Genomic DNA, 20,865 nt, shown 5'->3' with positions numbered 1-20,865 from the left:
CAGCTCTGATTGCACATTGAAGACCACTAATGTAGTTAAACTAGACTGCCTCTGATTCAGATGAGCATTTTGATGCAAAGTAGCTTACTAATGTGCATGCTATAAGACACCCTGTCTTATAGCATGCACATTAGTAGGCTTTAGTAGGCCTTGTGTGTGACATGGTGGTGGCGGAGGAGACATAGGGGTTATTTGTGAGCAGTAAATCTGACTGGTGACATCTACACAAAAGGTTTTTAAAAAACTGGATTCCCAAAGAGAAGATAAATTGGTCATGCTGGCTGCAAAACCTGGCAACAAATGAATAAATGCAAACATGATAGAATACAAAAATATAAACCTGAAGCAGAGTAATCTACATTGTCTCATTCCTCACGGTTTAAGAAAGGTTTAAGAAAGTTGTCAACCAAAACCACTAAACCTAACGGCTGCGACAATACGGCTGCTTTCTGTTGTGTCAGGTGGTGGCATCAAACATGCTTCTGTGTCTTCACACCAATTGCACTTGCTTTTTTTGCAAATCATGTGATCGAACTCGTGAGTAAAGTGAGGCAGAATTTCACCTCATTTCTTGTGTGAACACACAGTCAGGCCTGCCATTATGTTTGTCAGTATGACTTTTGAGAGCAGGTTACTTGAAAACCACTCCTAAAATTGCTTAAAAATTGACCAAAAACAATATCTTATCACTCTCTGAAACCCTTTGAAGGGCCAAACCTAATGTTGTGGAAGGCCAAAATTTGCCCTTTTGGTCCGTTTTCAAGGACCCATTGCACACTGAAAATCAGCTTTTCAGCATGAATGTCTGGCAGGCAGCAATAGGCCTAATTTTACTTAATCAGCTTAACAGGAGTGTAGATAAGCTAACCATTTGAGTGTATAGTTTCTACCTATGACACATTCAAAGTCAGCTTTCCAGTCAGTTGTGACTTAAAACTGCTCTAAAACTTAAAATGAATTCAAATTGTGGCACAAGCATCATCAGCGTAGGTTAGTGTCTTCTGAAGGAAAGTCTTTCAAACAGACCAGTTACCTGAGATTCTTGACAATTGGGATGAAACGTTTTTTTAAAAAAAAATCATAGTTTACACTTTATAACCCACAGGAGCTGATGTAATAACAAGAAATATGATACTTTATTGATCTCGGTAGGGAAATTCTCTTTTTGCTTTCCCCCCTGCAAGGTGAGATCAGAGTGCAGGGACAGCTAAAGAACAGCACTCTTGGGATTTGCCATCTCAGGAGCTTGAATGCAGGTCCTCTAGTTAAAGGATATGGTCTTTCTAACCCACATAGCCTACCATATGTAGGGTGAGCACCTATGTAGAAACCTGTCTTGGATCTTAGAGGAAATTTGTTATCATTGCAGTTGGCTCCCATCCCAGATGTTTTAGGCTCCTCCAGAAGGGTCAAACAGGAAATTCTGTAACCATTCCCGTGAACCCCCCTCCTCCCATAACCCCTCTCACTTCAGATCAGACCTTTACTCACCTACACTACATTGACATTGCACCTACACTTAGTAGTTAATAAACTTCCAACCTCGCCCTCATAAGCTTAAGGGACGGCTAACACTTCTGTCTTGAAACAGCCCATTCAGCAGTTCAAAAACCACACTGAATCAGCAAAAAATTGGACTTCTGTCACCATATGTGTGCCATCATATGGTACAAATACTCCTGTTTTAGTATAATATGGACTTCCGTACTTTCTGCTGGTGTCCTCTCTTTTCAGCCGGAGACGGTGGCTGCTCCTCTCAGCTGCTTCAGAAGCAGCCTTTGTGGCCTGGCATAAGCCCTGACCATGAATCTCTAACTCCCTGAGTGAACTGGTAGTGGATGTGGCTGCAAATCCACAGCACCCAACATCCACAGGGCGTAAACCCTGGCTTTCAAGCTTCACTTTTCAGCCTCAGCTGCCAGTACAGTGAGTCTAAGCTTCCTCCTTTTGTATGCCTCATCTGCTGCATCTGATGGCACTGTGAGTTGTACAAAGTAAAAAGTATGCTGAGTGCAGTACCAGGTCTTACGCTGGTGCTAGCTACTTCTTCCAAGACTGTTAAGTTGCTGTCTTATGTCTACTTGGATCTTCCACTCCCTAGCCTCGGCCTGCTGCCCTTGTCCCTATTCAGTACTTGTTCTTTCCTGACTTGTTCCCCTTCACATACAAAGCTGATTTGATACATTTGGCTCTCTCTCCTAACTGCCAGAGATTTAATATCTGTTTGTTTAGTCTCAGTTGCTGCTGTTGCCAGGCACTTCAACATGTGGCTGTGCCTCCAATTGTATAAACCTTGGGAAAGACTAGATTTGTCTCTGACATAGCAATGCACTGCGTCACCCGGCCATCATCATATGTTCCCTCCATGATGAATCAAATCCAAGATACCTTCATACTCACAAATTCTTTCCAACTAAGCCTCTTCCTTTATACAGTTCCTCTGTTCATCCATTGTCCCTGCCTAGCTTGATAAACTGCTTTGCACACCTTGTCATTTCCTCCTGGCAAGGTATTTGCTCCACCACTAAGTTCCTTTTTTCTGAAGGTATTGTTTTGTTCCATGCAGGTTTGCTTGTGCCAAGACCAAGGCCTCCACCATGCTGTTGCACTTGCCCTACATTAGCTCTCTCTCTCAGTGCTGGTTGTGCTTGCTGAACTGCTTCTTTAGAGGTCCGTATCTGTCCAGTTGCTAGAGCAGGTGCTGTGTCTAACCCTAACCCACTCCACTGCATTTGCACAATTCAATCCTTCTGTTAATAATTGATTAATAATAATTGATTACATTTATGTAGCACTTTTCTAGGTACTCAAAGCGCTTCACAGATGTGTAGCACCCACCTGGGTGCTACACATCGGTCTATCTAGTTTAACTCTATCTAGTTAAACTAGATAGAGGTAACTTAAGGACCCCCATTCCCATACTGTGCTTATACTTTACTGAAATATCAAGGGGGGCCGAGGCACTACCTAACATATGAGATAATTATTCTCTCTAACTTTTCTGTTTTCATTATGGGTATCTCTTACACTGTCAACAGCCGCATTATATGTCAGCCTGAACTTAAACACCACAGCTTTAGGTAACACTCACCTCTCTGCACTCCACATACCTAAGCCTCTTCTCACATCCTTCCCTAACCTCTGAATCTACTCTTTGTCTGGACGGTTTGTCTAATACTGTCTTCCTAAGGTTTTGACAGGCTTCTCCGATATCGCCGGTTATCGCTCCTTGTCAGTGCAGAATGTTTCGTCTGGCAGTTTCTCTTTGTCAGTATAGATGTGTCTCTTATTTGCATGCTGTTTTGTTTCCATCCTAGCCCATTTTGGGTTATCATTCAACTTAGCAAACAGTCTTTTTATACAGGGTGCCCTTGTAGTCCTAGCTGCCATATTTTCCATATATGTCCTGATGGGCAGGAGGTGAATCCCTCCCTGCCGCCTCTCCCTACCCATAACCCACTTTGATGCCCTAATGATTCATCGCCATAGTGAATGCTAGAGGAGAAAGCCTGCTGCTCTGAAAATGGCTTCAGGACAACTGGAATAACTGATTACTATCACTTGCTGAAATGATGATGAAATCAAAGAGCCCGATGTTTCAACCCACGGTCTAGTCCTTGTGCCCATCTATTGTAGATTTACTGGTACAATCAAAGACAAATTTAATGTTTATTCTATTTATCTGTCATGAGCACCTCACAGGACACACAGACGCACACAAGCCAAAATGGTTAACGATAACGTTCTCTTCATACTCTAACCTTGAAATGTGAGAGTAAACATTGCTGCTGGCGCTGTGGAGCAGGAGAATCATACTGATCAGTGCCCCTATTGCCCCCATGGTTTGGCCCTTTGGTGTTTGGTTGTATATTTGCTGTTGAATCTGTTTCCACTCTCTGTATTGACTGTACACAATACATTTCCAAGAGATAAAGACTTTTAATACTCCACCATTCATCCTAAATCAGAGATGAGTTTGACCTTGAAATAAAATTAGCATGGTCACACGGGCCAAAAAAAAAAAAAGCCTCTTTTTGTTAATTTAGCTTTAACATAGTCTCCATAATATTGCAAGTCTTTACTTACAGCCCTTCTAGAACAAAAACAGGATTATTATACTTGATTTGTATTAGGAAATAAATGTACCTGTTCCCGTATGGATCCTTTGCCTCTGTAATTTTGTTGTTTCAAAATGTGTCAATAATACTCATCACTAATTGATTAGAATTGAGGAGAGGTGAAGTTTCAGGACGAGCTCAGTGCTAACAGACCTTGATACCTTCAATGTGTAGTTCATAATTAATGTGCTTGAGCTTCAGACTAGAGAAAACAGTAAATTATATTTTGTGTTAACGTTTAGATTTGTAATCTACTTCCAGTTCTTTTACACACTAATGGGTCTGAGATGAGGCTGAAAGGGAGTTGGAAGGCTCCGCTGTCTGACCCAGACTCCTGGGCTAGATAAAGGTCTCTGTCTGTCTAAGGACAAACACAGCTGGGGGAGCTGAACGAGAGGAGACTGTCTTATCTTTCATTGTCCTGCTGTTGCTCCCCCAGGGCCAGACACATTGATATGAAGCTCACTACGGCTGTCGTGGTAGAGGAGTAGTTTTCCATTACACACTGCCTGAGGAGAATCTCCGTGCCACCGGTACGCATGCCAGAGAGAGACGGGGAAGCTGTGGGCTCACCTGTGGATGAAAATAGCATTTTGCTCACAATGTTGCCCATAAGCTAATAAAATTGAATGGAGCTGCATGATAATTCAGACGGTAACAATCCTTTCTCATATCGTATTCCAGTGGTGTGATTGAAGCAGTGTGCTGCTGAACACAGAGGGGAAATAGTTCAACATGGAGGACACTGGCAATCACCGCAGTTTGTCAAGGAAACCGGGCTTTGCAGCAGAGAGGCCAGAATGGAGGATGATGATGTAAGAGCTTACAATCACAGCCCCGCTTATGTCACCACTTTTGCTTATCCTTCAGTGCTTTGTTGTCTGGCTGGCTGAGAGTGATTGAAATTGTACGGGTATTATCAGTGAATTGGCTATAATAGAAGCGTTGGGCGTGTTGCTCTCTAGGCCTCTTATAAAAATGTCCTGTGTCCTTGGGTGCCGGGGATAACATACCAAATCGTGATTCAACAGTTAGGATATTGACTCGTAGTTGCTGGGTTACAGAAATGGCAGTAGGATGACCAGTCAGCCTGTTCATTGCTCAACTTTGTTGGTGGATTTCCACTTGTGGCCTAGAACAGAGAGGAAGAATAGAGAGAAAGAGGTAGAATAGAGAGGAAGAATAGAGAGAAAGAGGTAGAATAGAGAGGGAGAGGTGGAATAAGAGGTGAAAAGTGCCTGTGCCACCAGTAGACATAGAGACAGGGAAGGTGTGTGATTAGCATGCATCCAGCTCACAATATTAATAACAGTGAATGCATGAATTTATCGCAGGTTAATTCAGGCAGTGACAATGAGAGTTGGGTGAGGATCGTGGTTTTGTGGTTACACTGGAGCATCGGGGCTTTTAAAACTACAGTTTTCGTCAGCCTTGATTGTTAACTTAGACCATAGATAGCTTCAACGATGACGCGCTAAGCTGAGGGTCCCGGCCACGTGGGGGAAAACAAAGGAGTGACTGTATTAATCTTAACAGGAGGAAGCCTATTTTCAACCACCTCCAACTCAGCCTCTGGTGTCTTTTGCTTTTATTTTACCAGTGTATATTGAGGTCTGATCTTAACAAATACCTTTTTTCCTAGAAAGAGCTAGCATACTTAACGTGTATTTGGGGGGTAAAAATGCTGTGTCCTTGGAAGACTATGCACTTGTCTCACAATATGACAGTAAAGTATATTATGAAAGTCCAAATGCACTTGTGATTTTTATGTTTAGAATACATAAAAAGTGATCACAGCCTTCATTGATGCCGATCGGAAATTAGATTCTTGTCATAGACTTGCATGGGGAGATGCCTTATATGGACATTGTTATCCCCCAAGTTCTGTTTGTACCCGTCATGCTAAAGCTATCTATTGTGAAGTCATTCTTAAAGCCTGTTTGTTGGTCTGGGTTAGAAATGTTATTGTATCAACTTACATTGTCATATCTAAAGTATCATATAAACCGTTGAGTGAAAATGCTGCCAGCACTAGTAACTTTGAGGACAGATGGAAAGACAGGAAGGGTTAGTTGGATGACAACTTGTGTCCTGCGAACAGTGTTCTGTACCTTGTGATTTATTTTCCTATATCCTGGGGATTTCAGGGAGCCGAGCCAAAGTCTAGGTTACGCTCGGTTTCCATACAACTAAGTCACAAGCACGTGCTTGATGGTGTGAGAAGAACCTGTTTTATGTAACACTATACTGTTAGTGGGTCCTGCTCTTTTCTCTGCCTGGGACTCCGGCCAACAGACGGATTAACACACTGATGAGCCTTGGTACATCTTTTACACTCGCAGCCTTGACCTTTCACCTGCTAGGGGTTCCAGTAAAACCCCAGAATAAGGCCTAACGCCTTTTAAAAACAAAAGACTTGCTCTGTATGGCACCGTTTGTTTAGCTCCCAGGCTTCCAAGAAATGCAACCGCAGACTCATCATGTCTAATGAGAGAGACAAAATAGCCAGCAGAAGAACTACTGGAAATATTGTAGTGAAACGCTTCCAGCTTAGTGAATCTGAATGACTAGAAACAACAAATGTTGGGTTACTTGTCATGGCTCCATTCAGCTCTCTCCATCACAGGCCATAAACCGTTGAATTTATTCTGTGCAGTTTCAATACCAAGAATTCACCAATGAAGAATCCAAGAGCAATAATAATGCTTTTGTCTGGAGGTGCGCTGCAAGCAGAGAGAAAGTGAGAAAGCCAAAGAGAAGGCTGGGAACCAGTAGGTCATTGAGCTCAGCTTACACCTCTTGTTCCCACAATACTTTGGCCGCCTCCCAAATCACAACTTTTTTGCCCCATAGACAATGAAGGGAAAAAGTGAATAAGTTGTTATTCTTAAATTGAAATCTCAACTAGCTCCCATTATCTAATACCTTAGTTCTGCAATCACAGCACCAATGTGTGTTAACTGTATAAACACACTTGCAGAGCTTCCTCCTGAGTCCTCAATGCAAAGAATCTTGAGAAATTTCCCAAGAGCCATGTGGCTGGGAACATATGACCTGCAGGAAGCAGAGGACTCTCAGGGGCAAAAAATTAGCTTTTTGCCCCTGTTTATTTCCCCAGGTGTTCTTCCACAAAGTTATTGTTTATAGATTGAGACAACAAGGAATCAATTTTGGTAGAAATGTCTACTGAGCCATTAGAGAGGAGTGTAATGCATAATTAATTGCTTGTTTATCTTTAATGTTTTTGAACTGTGAAATTGATGGAATCTTCTGAATAAAAGTACAAATGCACATCCTGACCAAATGACCTTTGAAACATACTGTACACAAATACAGAGCCTGGCATTGATGTAAAAGGTATGGTAAAGTAAGTAATAGTAAAATACAATCCTGCCCTTGTGAAGAGCTATAATGGTTCTGCACTATGGTGCTAATGGAAAAGTAATAGCCATGGGTTAGTGGAACAGCAAAGTTTCCAAAAGGAGAAGCTCGGATGAACACTCAAATACTGAAACCATTACAAAGCCATAATTATTAAGGCACAAGTTGCTTTTTGACTTGACTTTTTCCCAAGAATGCCTCAATGCTCGGTGAGCTCACACCACCATATGTGACTGTAGAGATCCACATTCTCACACACACATGCACACACCGTTGGTATTCGTTGTCATCAGTGATGTAGTGGTAAATAAAAACGCAGGTAAACAATGACCTCCAGTTTTTGATCATCATAAGGCAACTATGAATATAAAGAAAATCAATTATATTTTCAGACAAGCACTAATTTAAGATATTTTCCTGTAAAGATCCTCTCTTTATATACCTCACATCCATTTGATACTACTTACTATGATGTATACTATGAATTTACACCACTAAGATTTATGCCGGTGTAGAAATGAGGGTAAACTCTATTCTGCAGATAAAAAGGTGGGCAAGCTGAGGTTCGGTGGGTTTACCCTCCGCTTCATGCCTTGTTGTCAGACATGAGGCGAGGCAGCTGTTCTTCTCCTCGAGTGAGAGCAGTGAGAGCGGGCAGAGGCTCCCTAAAACAAACAGGCTCTCTCTGCGGCCCTGGGGCCAGGTCGGGGTCACCCACCATGGTGCTCACTCACTTGGGCTCTCCCTGCTCACTCGTAGATCTCTTCCAAACAAAGCCCCTCGCTAGTTGAGAACAGAGATTTTTTTACTTGAAATTATATTAAATGTATTTATTAGAAGATTGAAAAATTATAGGTGTGCCTGATTTAGTGTTCCTCGAGGAGCCAAGGTGTGCCTGAAATGACTTCAAATTAGGTACATCGCTTAGAAAATGTAAAGAAAACAACATTTAATTTCATTTTCCATTGATTGATATGGGAGATAAATTTGGTATGAGTAGGATATATAACACAGTATAACTGTAATATCGACTGCATGGGTAGCCTACTAATGCTGGTTTTCCATTCGGTGCTTTTACATTATTCTCTAAAGTTCCTGTATCTCCTCACTGTATGTTAACATTAAGAAATAACATTAAAATACTTGAGGAGGGTGGATTCTCAGTTTTAAAAAAGATAAGGAAACTCCCCGTTGACCGGGCTCGAGATCATATTTGAACACATTTTGAATGCTTCGAATATACTCGCAGTGCTTCAAGGAGTTTAGAAACCATATCGGATATAGTTTTGCTCCTCAGGAGTAACACAAACTTGTTTTGAATCACTTAAGTTATTTTTAGAAAGGCTTTTCAATATGAATGCAAGAGCCTCTTATTCCCAGAAACTAGTCCTGGCACACCCATAGCTGGTGAAATCTTCTGTTTGTCTCATTCTCTGCACAGACGCCTCACTGGACCATGGCTAATGAAACCAGCCATTTACTGCACTAACTGGCTCCAAGTTCTGAGCTGAGAGAAATGCCCGCTCAAGGGATTGGCCCTGAGTAGAAAAACATCACATGCTCTATTATTCTATGATTCGCAGTTGATTGGTGTTTGATTAAAGAGGCATTCCTGCTGTGTGTTATCGTGGTCCACAATTTTCAAGTTCATTTGTACAAGAACCGGTCTCATCTCTCCAGTGAGAATGGGTATTCTGTAGTGTAAGTAAAATGTAAGTGTAAGTAAAATGTAATGTAAATGAGTCTTCACAGAAAAACATGGATAACAGCACAGATGATAGATGACAGGGATGGGATGAGGGGCGAGGCAGAGGCAAGTGCTATCCCTAAACAATGGCTCTGCATATCTATCGATTTTAAGAAATTACTGTATAAAATAAATAAATAATTACTAGAATTACTCTTTTATAACACTTTAACAACATTGTGTATAAAGTAGATAGAATTTTAAGAATTACTTTCAAAACGTAATCAATAATAAATTATTGAATGCCTACTTACTATTGTATGTTGTTACATAATTCATTGGTTCACTCAGACATGTAGTCTGGTTTTATTTTGGGAGTTTTGTTTTTGCTTCAAACATCTATAGAAGATGAAGACAGTTTATTACTTTTTACAGACTGTAATTTGAAAAAAAGCATCTGTAGGGGGTTTTCTGTTAAGGTTTACAGTAATGTAATTTTGTAGCAAGATTAGTAATGTAATCTTAGGTAGTAATGTTCTTACATGTAATCCATTACTACCAACCCTGAATGTAGCTACATAGTTGAAGTGTTTTGCCCATAAAATAATTTTGCATTAGGAACAATCTACATGTTAATAGTTCAGTCAGATTGCAATGCATGTTATGTATCTTCATATAAAACAGTTGCAAGTTTTCATCAGAAGTTAAAATCCTTTTTTTTATGGAGCTCTGTTGGCGTAAATTTATACTTATCCCTTAATTATATGGTGGCTAACTATAGATTTGAAAAAGTGAGGAGACTTTAATAGCTTTGTGGCTCCTCCTATGAGCTCTAATTACAGCCAATTTGAATATTGTTTTGAAAAGGATAGTTTTTCATCCAGCTGTAATCACAACAGGTTAGAAGGAGGAGAGGATGGAACGGTAAATTGTATTCAAGGGGCTGTATATCCCCATCTTTCCCAGCGAAGGAAGGAGGCTTCCACCACAGGGACCATGAGTCCCTGAGGGCAGGAGGCCTCTGTGAGCGTGTGGCTTGCCATCAGCCAATAGCTCCAGGGACAGCTGTGTCATGCTGTGGTGCTTGGCTCTGTGCCCCGAGACAGCAGTTGCCATAAACAAACAGCGCTGAAAGCCACTGGCCCGGTCCCCAGCTCTTTTCAAGACGATGTAGAGAGCCCACTGGCCTGCACCCAGCTCACTCCATTAAGTTCCAATAGATAGTGACCGACACTCAGTACAGTTCAGCTGGTAAAGAAAAGCTGTCGGCTCGGTCCTAAACAAGTTGAATGGGAATGACAAAGTGGCTGCTAGACCCCATGTAGCATTTCTCCCGCTTTGTTTTTCCAAATTAAGTTTGCTGAGTTACCGCTGCCCACATGCTCAAACTTGGAAGTTGCTCAGTACAACTTCACTGCGGCTGTGTTGAGTTATCCTGCATTCACATACAATGGAATATTTCAGAAAACATACATTTCCTGCTTGGAAATTTCACATGAATGCCATTCAAAGTTGGTTAATGTAGTTGGAAAGTTGGAGAAAATATTGCTATCCAAGTTCCTCACTTATGACGCCTTTTAACCTTCTCAACATGGTGAAAAAAATCAAGTTTTATGTCAGTCACTGTTAAGAGAACATACATACATTTTATTACACGTTTGTAGTTAGTCAGACGAACACCACTTGTTTAAATGCAGTTTGTTAAATTAGCTTGTTAAGCTGCAGGACGTCCATGTTTGCTTGTTGGTTTGATTTTCTGACAAAATAGCACGTGAATGCAACGCTGTTCAACAGCCGACTTGGAAGTCCCGGATGTGGGACCTTCCCAGTAGCACGTGGACGCACAATCAGACTCTGCCCTTGTTGTTATGGCAATATGAAAGTGTTGAATTTATCTTATCCAAGTAAAGCCCAAAGGAGCTGTTTGTATAGTCATGGCTGAGTTCATTCTCTATGTACTGTGAGCTTTTGGATGGCTCGTATTCTCAGATAATATCTTGACCGTCCTTCCTCCCACAGCTTTTCCCCTAGACAGTATTTAGTATTTACCCATACCTCCACACTCACACACACACTATTATGTCACCCACTCAGCAAAACCAAGCAGGATGCAAGAGGGAGAACGTGACTTACAGTTAATGTGTGTTACTTACTTTGCATGTGTCCTAAATATTTTAGAAAAACAGATTTCAGCTATGATATTCCTTCAATTTTCAAACATAATATCTTTTATCTGTTTGATCTCTTTTTGAGTAGAAAGTACAAAGTGAACCTAAATGGTATGCATCATGCCTAAAATTAAAGAAGATAATATTGAAAAACACAAGTTCATTGAAATATAGGTGTGCGTTTGTGCATTCTGTGTATGAATAGAGTAAATACAGTTTTAGATGCAATAACAGACGTACAAGGCTTTTTTTTTTTTTAATCCCATTTTTATACAACATAGTTACATGACACATAGGTTCCAGTACAATATATACAGGTGATTGCCAAAGTGAATAAATGAGGGATACAAAGAATATTGAAAGCAGGTGGGATGCATTTTCCTTGAATGCACCACTTAGGTTGCAAGATAAATGCCAGCGAACGTGCCCGCTCATCCTGGTGATGCTTCCAGGATGACAATACCGTGATCCACAGGACCCAAGAGGTCACCCAATGGTTTTATGAACATGTAAACTATACGGTCATCGCAGTCATTTCATTTCAACTGAGAGATCCTGGTGCTGTTTTCCACCATGAAGCAAAGCAACAAATAATGCAATGGAAAACTGCTGTCACATGTTTCCAAAAGACTTCAAGCTCTTTACTCAAATAAATGAAAACACTGAAGCTGTCCAAAGTGGCTTGTGGAGTCCCAATCCCCTGTAAGGACGCCTCATGTTGAGGTTTGCTTTATTTTGACAGTTACCTTTATATGAACAGTCATTCTGCATGCTAAACTGGTAACATTCAAACAACACTGATTGTATTGGTGTATATCAAAGTTGATACATTTATCAAAAGTAAATACAAATGAAAACTTCTCACAAGGTTATGCATAATGCCAGTAATTGTTTTTCCTCTAAATGGTTAGAACTGTTTATGTAATGGTAAAAAAGCTGCTGAAATGTGTAGATCTATAAATTCTCAAATTCACAGTCAAAGTCTGTCATTCTGCACAGGATGTACTTCCACTGCCGATCTCTGAAACAAAGCACAACACAATATTTCAACAATCAGGAATTATTGGATTATTTATTGAATTATATTTATTTTTTTCCTCTGATGTCTTTGGTCTGCCAATAAATTCTAGTCCCACAGGCCTCACTATATCTTTTCCTCCAGCTCAGCCATGAGAACTAGAGGATTTCAACAATTTTGGCATAGATTTGATGTCTTCTAGATCCAAACCGTTGCCACATGGGATCAGAATTTATTAGGAAAAAGCAAGTTTAAGACTGTTGTCAGCAAACCTTAGCACTCCACTGAAGGTGGTCTGGGCCCCTCTGATGAAGTAGCCATAACTAGGGACAACCAGCTCACCCTCTTCTCTGTAGTACTCAGGTATGTCAGTGGTTTTCCTGTAGAAAAGACAGAAAGCTCATATAATTTTTTGGTGACTGGGGTAGCAACATAAAAACCCTTAAATTGTCCATAGTTGTGTGGGAACATACATGCAGGAGTAGGGGCAGCGGCGCTTGTAACGACAGCAGTAGAACTGCCATTCCCGGTCAAGAACGGACTCAAAGTACTTGCTCTGTACTCCAGCTACCAGCCCATTAGTGGTGCATGTGGAAGTCCTGCAAAGAGACACAAGAGTAATTCAGTTGAAAAAATATAGGTTAATTTATGACAGTGAAAGGAAATACATAGTGAAAAGACTGTACACTACATTTCTTTAATCTTTCTCTGTCTAATTGATATTTGATTCAAAGTCTAATTTAAAGGGGTTTCTTGAGAGCTATTGGTCACATCAACGACATTCCAAAAGACATCATAGATTGGCCAATAAGACAAAGAGAATGTGTGTCGGTGTAGATCATTTAAGTGCAACAGTGAATCAGGTGGCTTGTGCAGGGTTTCTCCTCAAGAGATTTGTTGTAAATACTGGTTTGTTGTCAGTGCAGCTTGTTTACGGCCCATACAATTAGCTGTCATCACAACAGATCCACGAATACCAACCCCGAGCAGCAGGAGCTCCAGGATACATGGACCTTTGTCATGGCAACATGGGCACAGCCCATGGCCATTTAGCCAATGAGGATAGGTTAGGTCTTTCCCAGCAGGGAAATGTCTCAGCTAGAGTGTAATTCAAATGGGCAGCTGTGTTAATGGGAGGCAAGTGGTGCTGGGATTGAGAGCCATCACAGTGTCTGTCTTTGAATCGCTGGGTTGGCTGCAGTAGATCTCAAGCACTCAAGCTTAACTTAATGTAAGCAAATCTGAAACGAATCTGAAGCATGGATTACTGCAATAGCGATGTGTTGTATGGACCCAAATGTTTACTGTAAATTAGAAAATGTAGCCTATTGTTTGGTTATATATGGAGTAGAATAGCAAAAAACACTCTTTGACCAGTATCAACTTGACAATGCACATGGTAATCGAATTTAATTACTCTCTATTTTGAGGTCAAATGATAAAGACATAATAGAATAAGAGTTGTTGTGTTCATCCTGACTCAGCCAGTCCACCAAACTTTAATTCAATGAAGATTTTACATAGAGTGTGATCTGATAGAAGTTGAATAAACACAACACAAGACTGTCAAAACATGACCTACCATTAAGACCTGACAGTCTTTTAACATTCCTGACCATGTGAAGGTGGCTGATACCGGTCGTGGTTACATGGAGACCACAGATGGATTCTCCATTCAAACCAATGCATATAGCTGTTTACAGAGAGCTATCAGGCTGAAATTTTCCCTCTAAATAGGTTTTCAGAAGGGTGATCCAAGTCCTTTACTTGGATCAACCTTTCAACGCAATTGACGTTGACCAGGTTACTTTGGTCCTGTGAGGTTATGTCATTTGAATGGGGCAGTCATATTACCAGATCACCTGGCTGCATGTAGTGGAAGTCAGTGACACAAAGGAAATGCCAGGCAGATATGTTTTTTTCTCCTCCAGTGAATAAAACAGATACATGTACTGGCTTACTATTTTGTGGATGTATTTTATTTTATTGCACAGGTTGAACTTGCTTTCTCATCAAAGTTTTGTGAATTGCATGTTGCAAAAGTTCAGGAAATTGCTGTAACAGGAGGCCTTTAAACTGCACAGGGGAAGCTCTGAAGGCCAATTCACACAGCCTGTTGGATGAATTTTGGTAAAATATACTGGAATAAGTTTTATTCCCAGGAGCTGATGACACACATAACTGTTTTGGAGCAACATCCTGGTGGACTGGTGATCTGGACAATAGATAATGCAGAAATTGGCCTTGACTGACTGTTTTTTTTAATGATTGGAGAATGACACACAGCAGCCTGGAGATCCTGTCAATGCCTGGCCACCTAAGTAATGTAGACTATAGACGAAGAAACCCATCAATTCAATGAATAGAGTACATCTGGAAAATTGCAATCAACTCTTGTTAGTGTGCAGAGAAAGTATACAGGATAAGCATAAAGTGGGCAGAAAATAATAAGTGGGTTTATTGTGGTAATGAAATAATACAGTTTACATTGTTCCATGCTGCTATGACTTACTAGGAATGTAATAATCTGTTCATTAGTCTGCTCTTGGATACAAACATTCATCAACAGATGGTTTGATTTTCACAGAACAAGGAATAACTGTGGATAAAGAGAGACAGAGTATATGGAGACGGTGGAGAAACAGTGGATAGTGCTCATATTTTATAAAAGTAAATAATGCACATGTTGCAAGTTTAATGTAAAAATATTTTTGTTTCAGACTGTGTTTTAGTGGAATCAATTACAAAGATGTAATATGAACATTAAATAAAATGTATGAGTTGTCACACATGAAATCTACTCTTAAACCGAGTAGATTAAAGTAAAACCTGGAGAGGAAGAATATGGCATCCAGCTTGTTTTACAGTATTTGTAGTCAGTCAAAGTCATCGTCTGATTGCAGCTGTCTCTGCTTTTATGTTCCAAATGCGGTCTGGAGGTGTCCCATCTGTGTGTGTGCCAGCACAACACAGGTGGCTTTGTTAATGCAACAGCATGAGCAGCAGAGTCCACACAGGTCTCGTATGGGCCTGTGTTGTGTGGTAATAGTGACCTTTCAGTACCTGCATAGAGAGCAAAGCGTCTCCCACAGTTAATGGGGATGAAGAAAATATGAATGATCATGTGGCATTCAGTAATTAGTTCAAGGTGGATTGTGATCCGTACTTCCTCCTGTTGTTTGGAACAATATCCCACCCACAAATGGGTCAAAGATGTTCCACTCAGATATGCGTTCAATTCATCAGACCATAAATATTCTACTGGGATACTGGTGTGGGCTTTTCATGCATATTTTAATACTATTATCTGGAATGAACACATCCAAACATCATCACAGCTCATACTTACAAATCCCTACAGAATAGAAGAGAATCTTTATTGAAAAAAAAATTTAGAAAGATATTTTACTGCAACATTTTACTGTACACGTGTAATTTGAGTCTGATTTTTCCAGATGACTGCTTGGCTTATTTCCTTTCTATGCATGTCAGGATTAGTTTTATCATTCCATATCACTTATTCATATTCCTGGGGGTCAAAAGCACAAATCCTTGTCAACCAGGACAGGTCAGTGAAATGTTGTGTTCAGTAAGATTACAAACTGGAGAAAAACTTCTGAAGCTACACATCATTAGAGTAAAGTGCATGTTTAAATTCTGCCACGCCACCAATACCACTGCAATGAAACATGTCTGGATTGTTGACTGGAGGGGAATCTGTTGAAGTTTGCATCCTAATGCCTATTTGTTATTATTCCCTGTATATAAATGCAAGCATCATCACTCCCCAGTTTCACTCTACAACATTAGACACAATCCGTTTGAAAGACTTTCAACATGCTTCAGGTCACATCTGTAAAAGTGACAGAGAGTAGATAGCAAGTGGTCAGTAAGGAAACAGAATAGTGAGGAGCAGATATCAGAGGGGACCTACCACTCCATTCCAGCACGGTTGAGGTCGTCCCACCAGCAGTCACTGGGCTCCCCCAAACCCTCGGGGGTAGGCTGGCACTCAAACGTCCACAAGCGGTCTGAGCCGTCCTTCTCACTGAAGTAGCTCCTTATGGCCACCAGCACCTCTCCGTGGGGGCACTGGAAGTTGAAGCCCTGCCGGTAGTTATTGACCCAGGCCATGTCGTAGCTGTCGATGGGCTGAGCCGCCACTGTGGCCAGCAGAGACAAAGCCCACACAGTGAAAGCAGAGTTCATCTTGGAGACTTCTGTCCTGTCCTGTCTGTGCGCTCTGCTCTGCTCTGCTCACACACAGCTGCCTCACTTTAAACAACTCCAAGCCTTTTGTTGCCCAGATGTTTTATATCCAGGGGTGATGTGTAATTTGCTGCTCTCAGGACAAAGCCAAAATTGGACCTCACTTGACATTTTAAGGTGGACTCTGAGACAGCGCCGTAGCAAAACCTCACTACAGATAAGAGGTGCACCTTAAAAGACAACACTTTAAAATAAGAGGAATCAGGTTCTATATCAAATATTTTTGTCATGCTTTATTAGGCTCTGGAGAATGCAATCAAGAGTTAAGCATTTTTCTGGTGTTACAACAAATGTTTTTCACACTGCAAAGGTCATTTGGCTATTTCCATAGAAAAGGTCATTTTGGACTGAAAAACAGCTTTTTGGTGTCATGAATCAGAATTTTATATTGCCTTCAGCTGTTTCATCAGACTGATTCTAGACACACACAAAAATACAGATCCCACTGCTGCACTTCTGGGTGCATTTATTCAAATGATTCAAAAGCACTTCATTACATCAAGATAAATTAATAATATGGTTAAAATGCCATGCTGCTCTGCTACCAGTGGAAACAGTATCCAGAAACTGTCACAAATAATAATTCATATTGCTTCCAATTATTTAGTCCTTGCCTGTAAACAAAAGATGTTGCACACAGATACAGATGGTTTATAAATATGTGGTTCAGTGTTAACATGGATCTTATGCAGACTGAAATCCTTAAGAAACGCTGATCCATTTTCTGCACTACATCACTGGATAACAGACTTTCCATTTCCACAGCTTGTCCTGTTTTCGTGAAACAGAGTGTTCTTATAAAAGTTGACTGGCAGACAAACACAATGAGCTCATATTATTAATGAAGCGTAGAGTTGGAAACATTTGTAGAGACATTTTTTTGGTCAGACTAATAGGTTTCATTGTAAAAACACGTTCCAATAAAATATTTAATATTATGTTTGACAGGCTTATGCTATGTATCCCAGTGTTGAAAGTTTAACTAAAATGGCAACTTTCATTCTTGATTTGTTCAAGAGGTGTGTGTCCGCCATCACCAAGACTTTTTGAGGAGAAAGTAAGTGAAAAGGAAATAAAAGCCTGACATTAGTAGGAGGGTCTGTAGCAGCAGTGTGGACGGGTGCTGGGGAGGTGACATGTGCCACTAGCATATTTCAGTAGAAGATGATAGAAACTTTTTACAACAAAGACCCAGAGTTGTATGCAAATGTAGGCAATGGGTATTTCAAAACTCCATTTAGGTGACGATTTGATATTATTTATGGAAATGACATAATTCATATGTATTTTTAGAATGTTTATATACATTCTACATTATATACATGTATTTCTGGCTGTTACAGCAAAATAACCTTTATTTTATACTAATACTAACTATTCTGAACCAGAAAATGTGGCTATATTACCCAGTTGTACCCAGATGTACATGGCAAACCCTCTTTTATTTCTGGCTATTCATAGTATTCCCATGATGTCACAAGCATTTCCTATGGTGCTTTATCATATACACAGCTCATTGGCTGTGGCTGTCATTTGATTGTAATCACCTGTTATTTCCTACCAAGATGGCCATGTGCTGATGGAACAGAATTCAAAACATTTAATATAATGTAAACCATAGGAAAAAATAAAAAACATAAACATGTAAGAAACACAGTTGTATTCTGTTTTATCACAGAGATTAGACAAGGTTGTTATTCTTAACTTGCGACTTTGTGTGAATAAAATCTTTCATCATATTGATTATGTACAATTACAATTACAATTTCCCATTTGGCAGACGCTTTTATCCAAAGCGACGTACACATGAGATTTTAATACAACACAAGCAAGGTTTTAGTCAGGAGAGAACAACGAGAGTAAGTGCCATAAAGCTAAGTTGTGGTCCAACAGGACATAGGTGCTTTTTTTTGGTTACACAGTCCATCAGGTGAGAAGGTGTTCACTAAAGAGCTGGATCAAATGGAGTTTGGTAACTCGTTCCACCACCGAGGAACCACAGAAGAGAAGAGTCTGGATAGAGACTTAGGGCCTTGCTGTGGTGGCAGGCGCCGTTCCATGGCAGAGCGTAGTGAGCGGGAGGGAGCGTAGACCTGAATGAGGGAGTTCAGGTAGGTCGGAGCCGTTTTGGTTGCTGCTTTGTAGGTGAGCATCAAGGACTTGAACTTGATGCGGGCAGCAACTGGGAGCCAGTGGAGGGATATGAACAGCAGAGTGACATGTGCTCTTTTGGGCTGGTTGAAGACCAGACACGCCGTTGCGTTCTGCATCATCTGCAGAGGTTTGAGCGTACATGCTGGGAGCCCTGCCGGTAAGGAGTTGCAGTATTCAAGGCGTGATATTACAAGCGCCTCTACTAGGAGTTGTGCTCAGGTAGGGTCTGTTCTTCCGGCGAGGCATGCCGATATCCATGCCAAGACTGTGGGTTCATCTGGCGGGAACGATAGGAGGAGCTGGGTATCATCAGCATATGAATGGTATGAGAAGCCATGTGAGCGGATGACTGCACCAAGTGAGGTGGTGTATATTGAAAAGAGAAGGGGTCCAAGCACTGACCCTTGAGGTACCCCTGATTATGTAATATGATACATAACACAACAAGCCTACATTTATAACGTGTGCTTGGATTGTCTTCAAATGGAGCTGGAAGTAACATACGCCTCTTCAGGCCATTTAGACAAATACCTTCATCTATTTGTCTTTGATTAGCGAGGCAAGGAATTGATTTTATAACTGTGTGCCTGTGACTTTGATCCCACTTGAGAGATCATCCTCAAAGGGTCTAAAAATAAATAACAGCACATGTTCAGGAATAGTGTGTGAGTCACTGCATGAGGAGTTCCACAAAAGTCAAAATGGAACAGAACTGGGAGATATTTATAGACGCTGTTTTCTATTTAAAAATCTCTATTTAGAGCAGTGCTGTTAGCACTTTGAAAATGTAGGGCTTGACACACAATGCTTTTATTTGACGTGCCAAAGACCACACGATGGAGAGAGCAAACATTCACCAAGGATATGAGGTCATTTCACCTCATATCCTTTTCCAAATCAACTACCTAAGATGCTTACCAGCTGCTTGTAAATCACTTGTATTCAAATGTTGTATGATTTTGCAACCAGGTATCCCCTGAATCGCTAACCACACCCAATGATAACATTTTCCTTATAATTTAGGGAATATAAATGTGAAAAGGTTTATCCGATTAAAGCAAATTAGCACTAAATCACATTTTTTTGAGCTATAAACAGGGTTATATGGCTTCTAGATATTGAATAGCATTAATCCTGTACTTAATTTCAACGTTTTTTTTAATTAAGTCCTGCATCCGCTTCTAGGGGAAGAAAATCCTTGTTGCACTGTTCTTATGAGCTGAAACTTTCAACCGTGTTGCACCTCAATCAGTGATGTCAAGTGATATTTTGCCTTTGGTAGCATCAAATGCTTTGCCATCAGAAAATTGTTACCACCCCCAAGTAGAGATTGGGTGATCTGTTATCACAGGCCCATCTCCCTATTCACTCATGCTCCCCACTCCACTTTTTTGTGAAGACTGGCTAGAAACAGTATTTAAGCACTTTTTTAATACACTCCCGTGATGAGTAAAGCATGTCTGAACCTGATCAGTAACATTACTTAAGATGTTTACAGGTAAGATGTGCACAAACAAAAGTCTCATAGGTAAACAAATGGGGGCAACAGTGCACATCTGCTTTTCATTGAATCCAGCCCCTGGTTTAGTGGATCTCTGGTCCTGGCTCCACATCAGGGTTAGTTACTGGGTGCTCTGGTTCAATAAGCCTGTACTGTAGTGGTGTCTGATGCCCAGGCAAGAGATATGTTTGACATTTCAGGCATTTAGATGATGCTCTTGGCAAGCTGAGCAAGTACGAGATCAGTATCTTGCTTAAAGACTCTTCAACGTGACGCATGTCTGTTGCGGAGATTGATCCTAGGACCTTTCAGTTAAGTGAATCTCTCTGTAACCACACTGACACCCAGAATCACCCTGCAGAAAGAGCTGTCCAACTCTGTTTTCATCTCTTGTTTAGATGTCTGATGGTAAATGGTAATGAAGCTCTAGTCTGGTGCTGTGCATTGGCTGTTTCACTTTGAGATGGTCTTTGTTCCCACAGCAGAAAGTGTGCTACTGTATTTATTATGATGAGCCATGTATAGACTCAATCCAAAGGCATCCAGCTTATTATACAGCAGCATACACA

General features: G+C 40.7%; 1 protein-coding gene across 1 annotated transcript; it reads right to left on the bottom strand.

Moving 5' to 3' along the window:
• Positions 1-11,606: 11,606 nt before the first annotated feature.
• On the bottom strand, positions 11,607-16,645 carry dpt (dermatopontin). The gene is made up of 4 exons (XM_071517623.1): positions 16,307-16,645; positions 12,846-12,971; positions 12,645-12,752; positions 11,607-12,375 (listed from the first exon to the last, which is right to left on the bottom strand). The coding sequence occupies exons 1-4, from the start codon at positions 16,579-16,581 to the stop codon at positions 12,309-12,311; spliced, it is 576 nt and encodes a 191-aa protein (XP_071373724.1). The 5' UTR covers positions 16,582-16,645; the 3' UTR covers positions 11,607-12,308.
• Positions 16,646-20,865: the final 4,220 nt, after the last annotated feature.

This window comes from Centroberyx affinis, unplaced genomic scaffold, assembly GCF_046629955.1.
Source record: "Centroberyx affinis isolate AG114_WGS23_722 - 3 ecotype Tasmania unplaced genomic scaffold, CSIRO-AGI_Caff_v1 ptg000503l_1, whole genome shotgun sequence".
Taxonomy (NCBI): domain Eukaryota; kingdom Metazoa; phylum Chordata; class Actinopteri; order Beryciformes; family Berycidae; genus Centroberyx; species Centroberyx affinis.
Note: the sequence above shows the minus strand (reverse complement) of the source record. Positions and strands in the feature narration are given on the sequence as shown.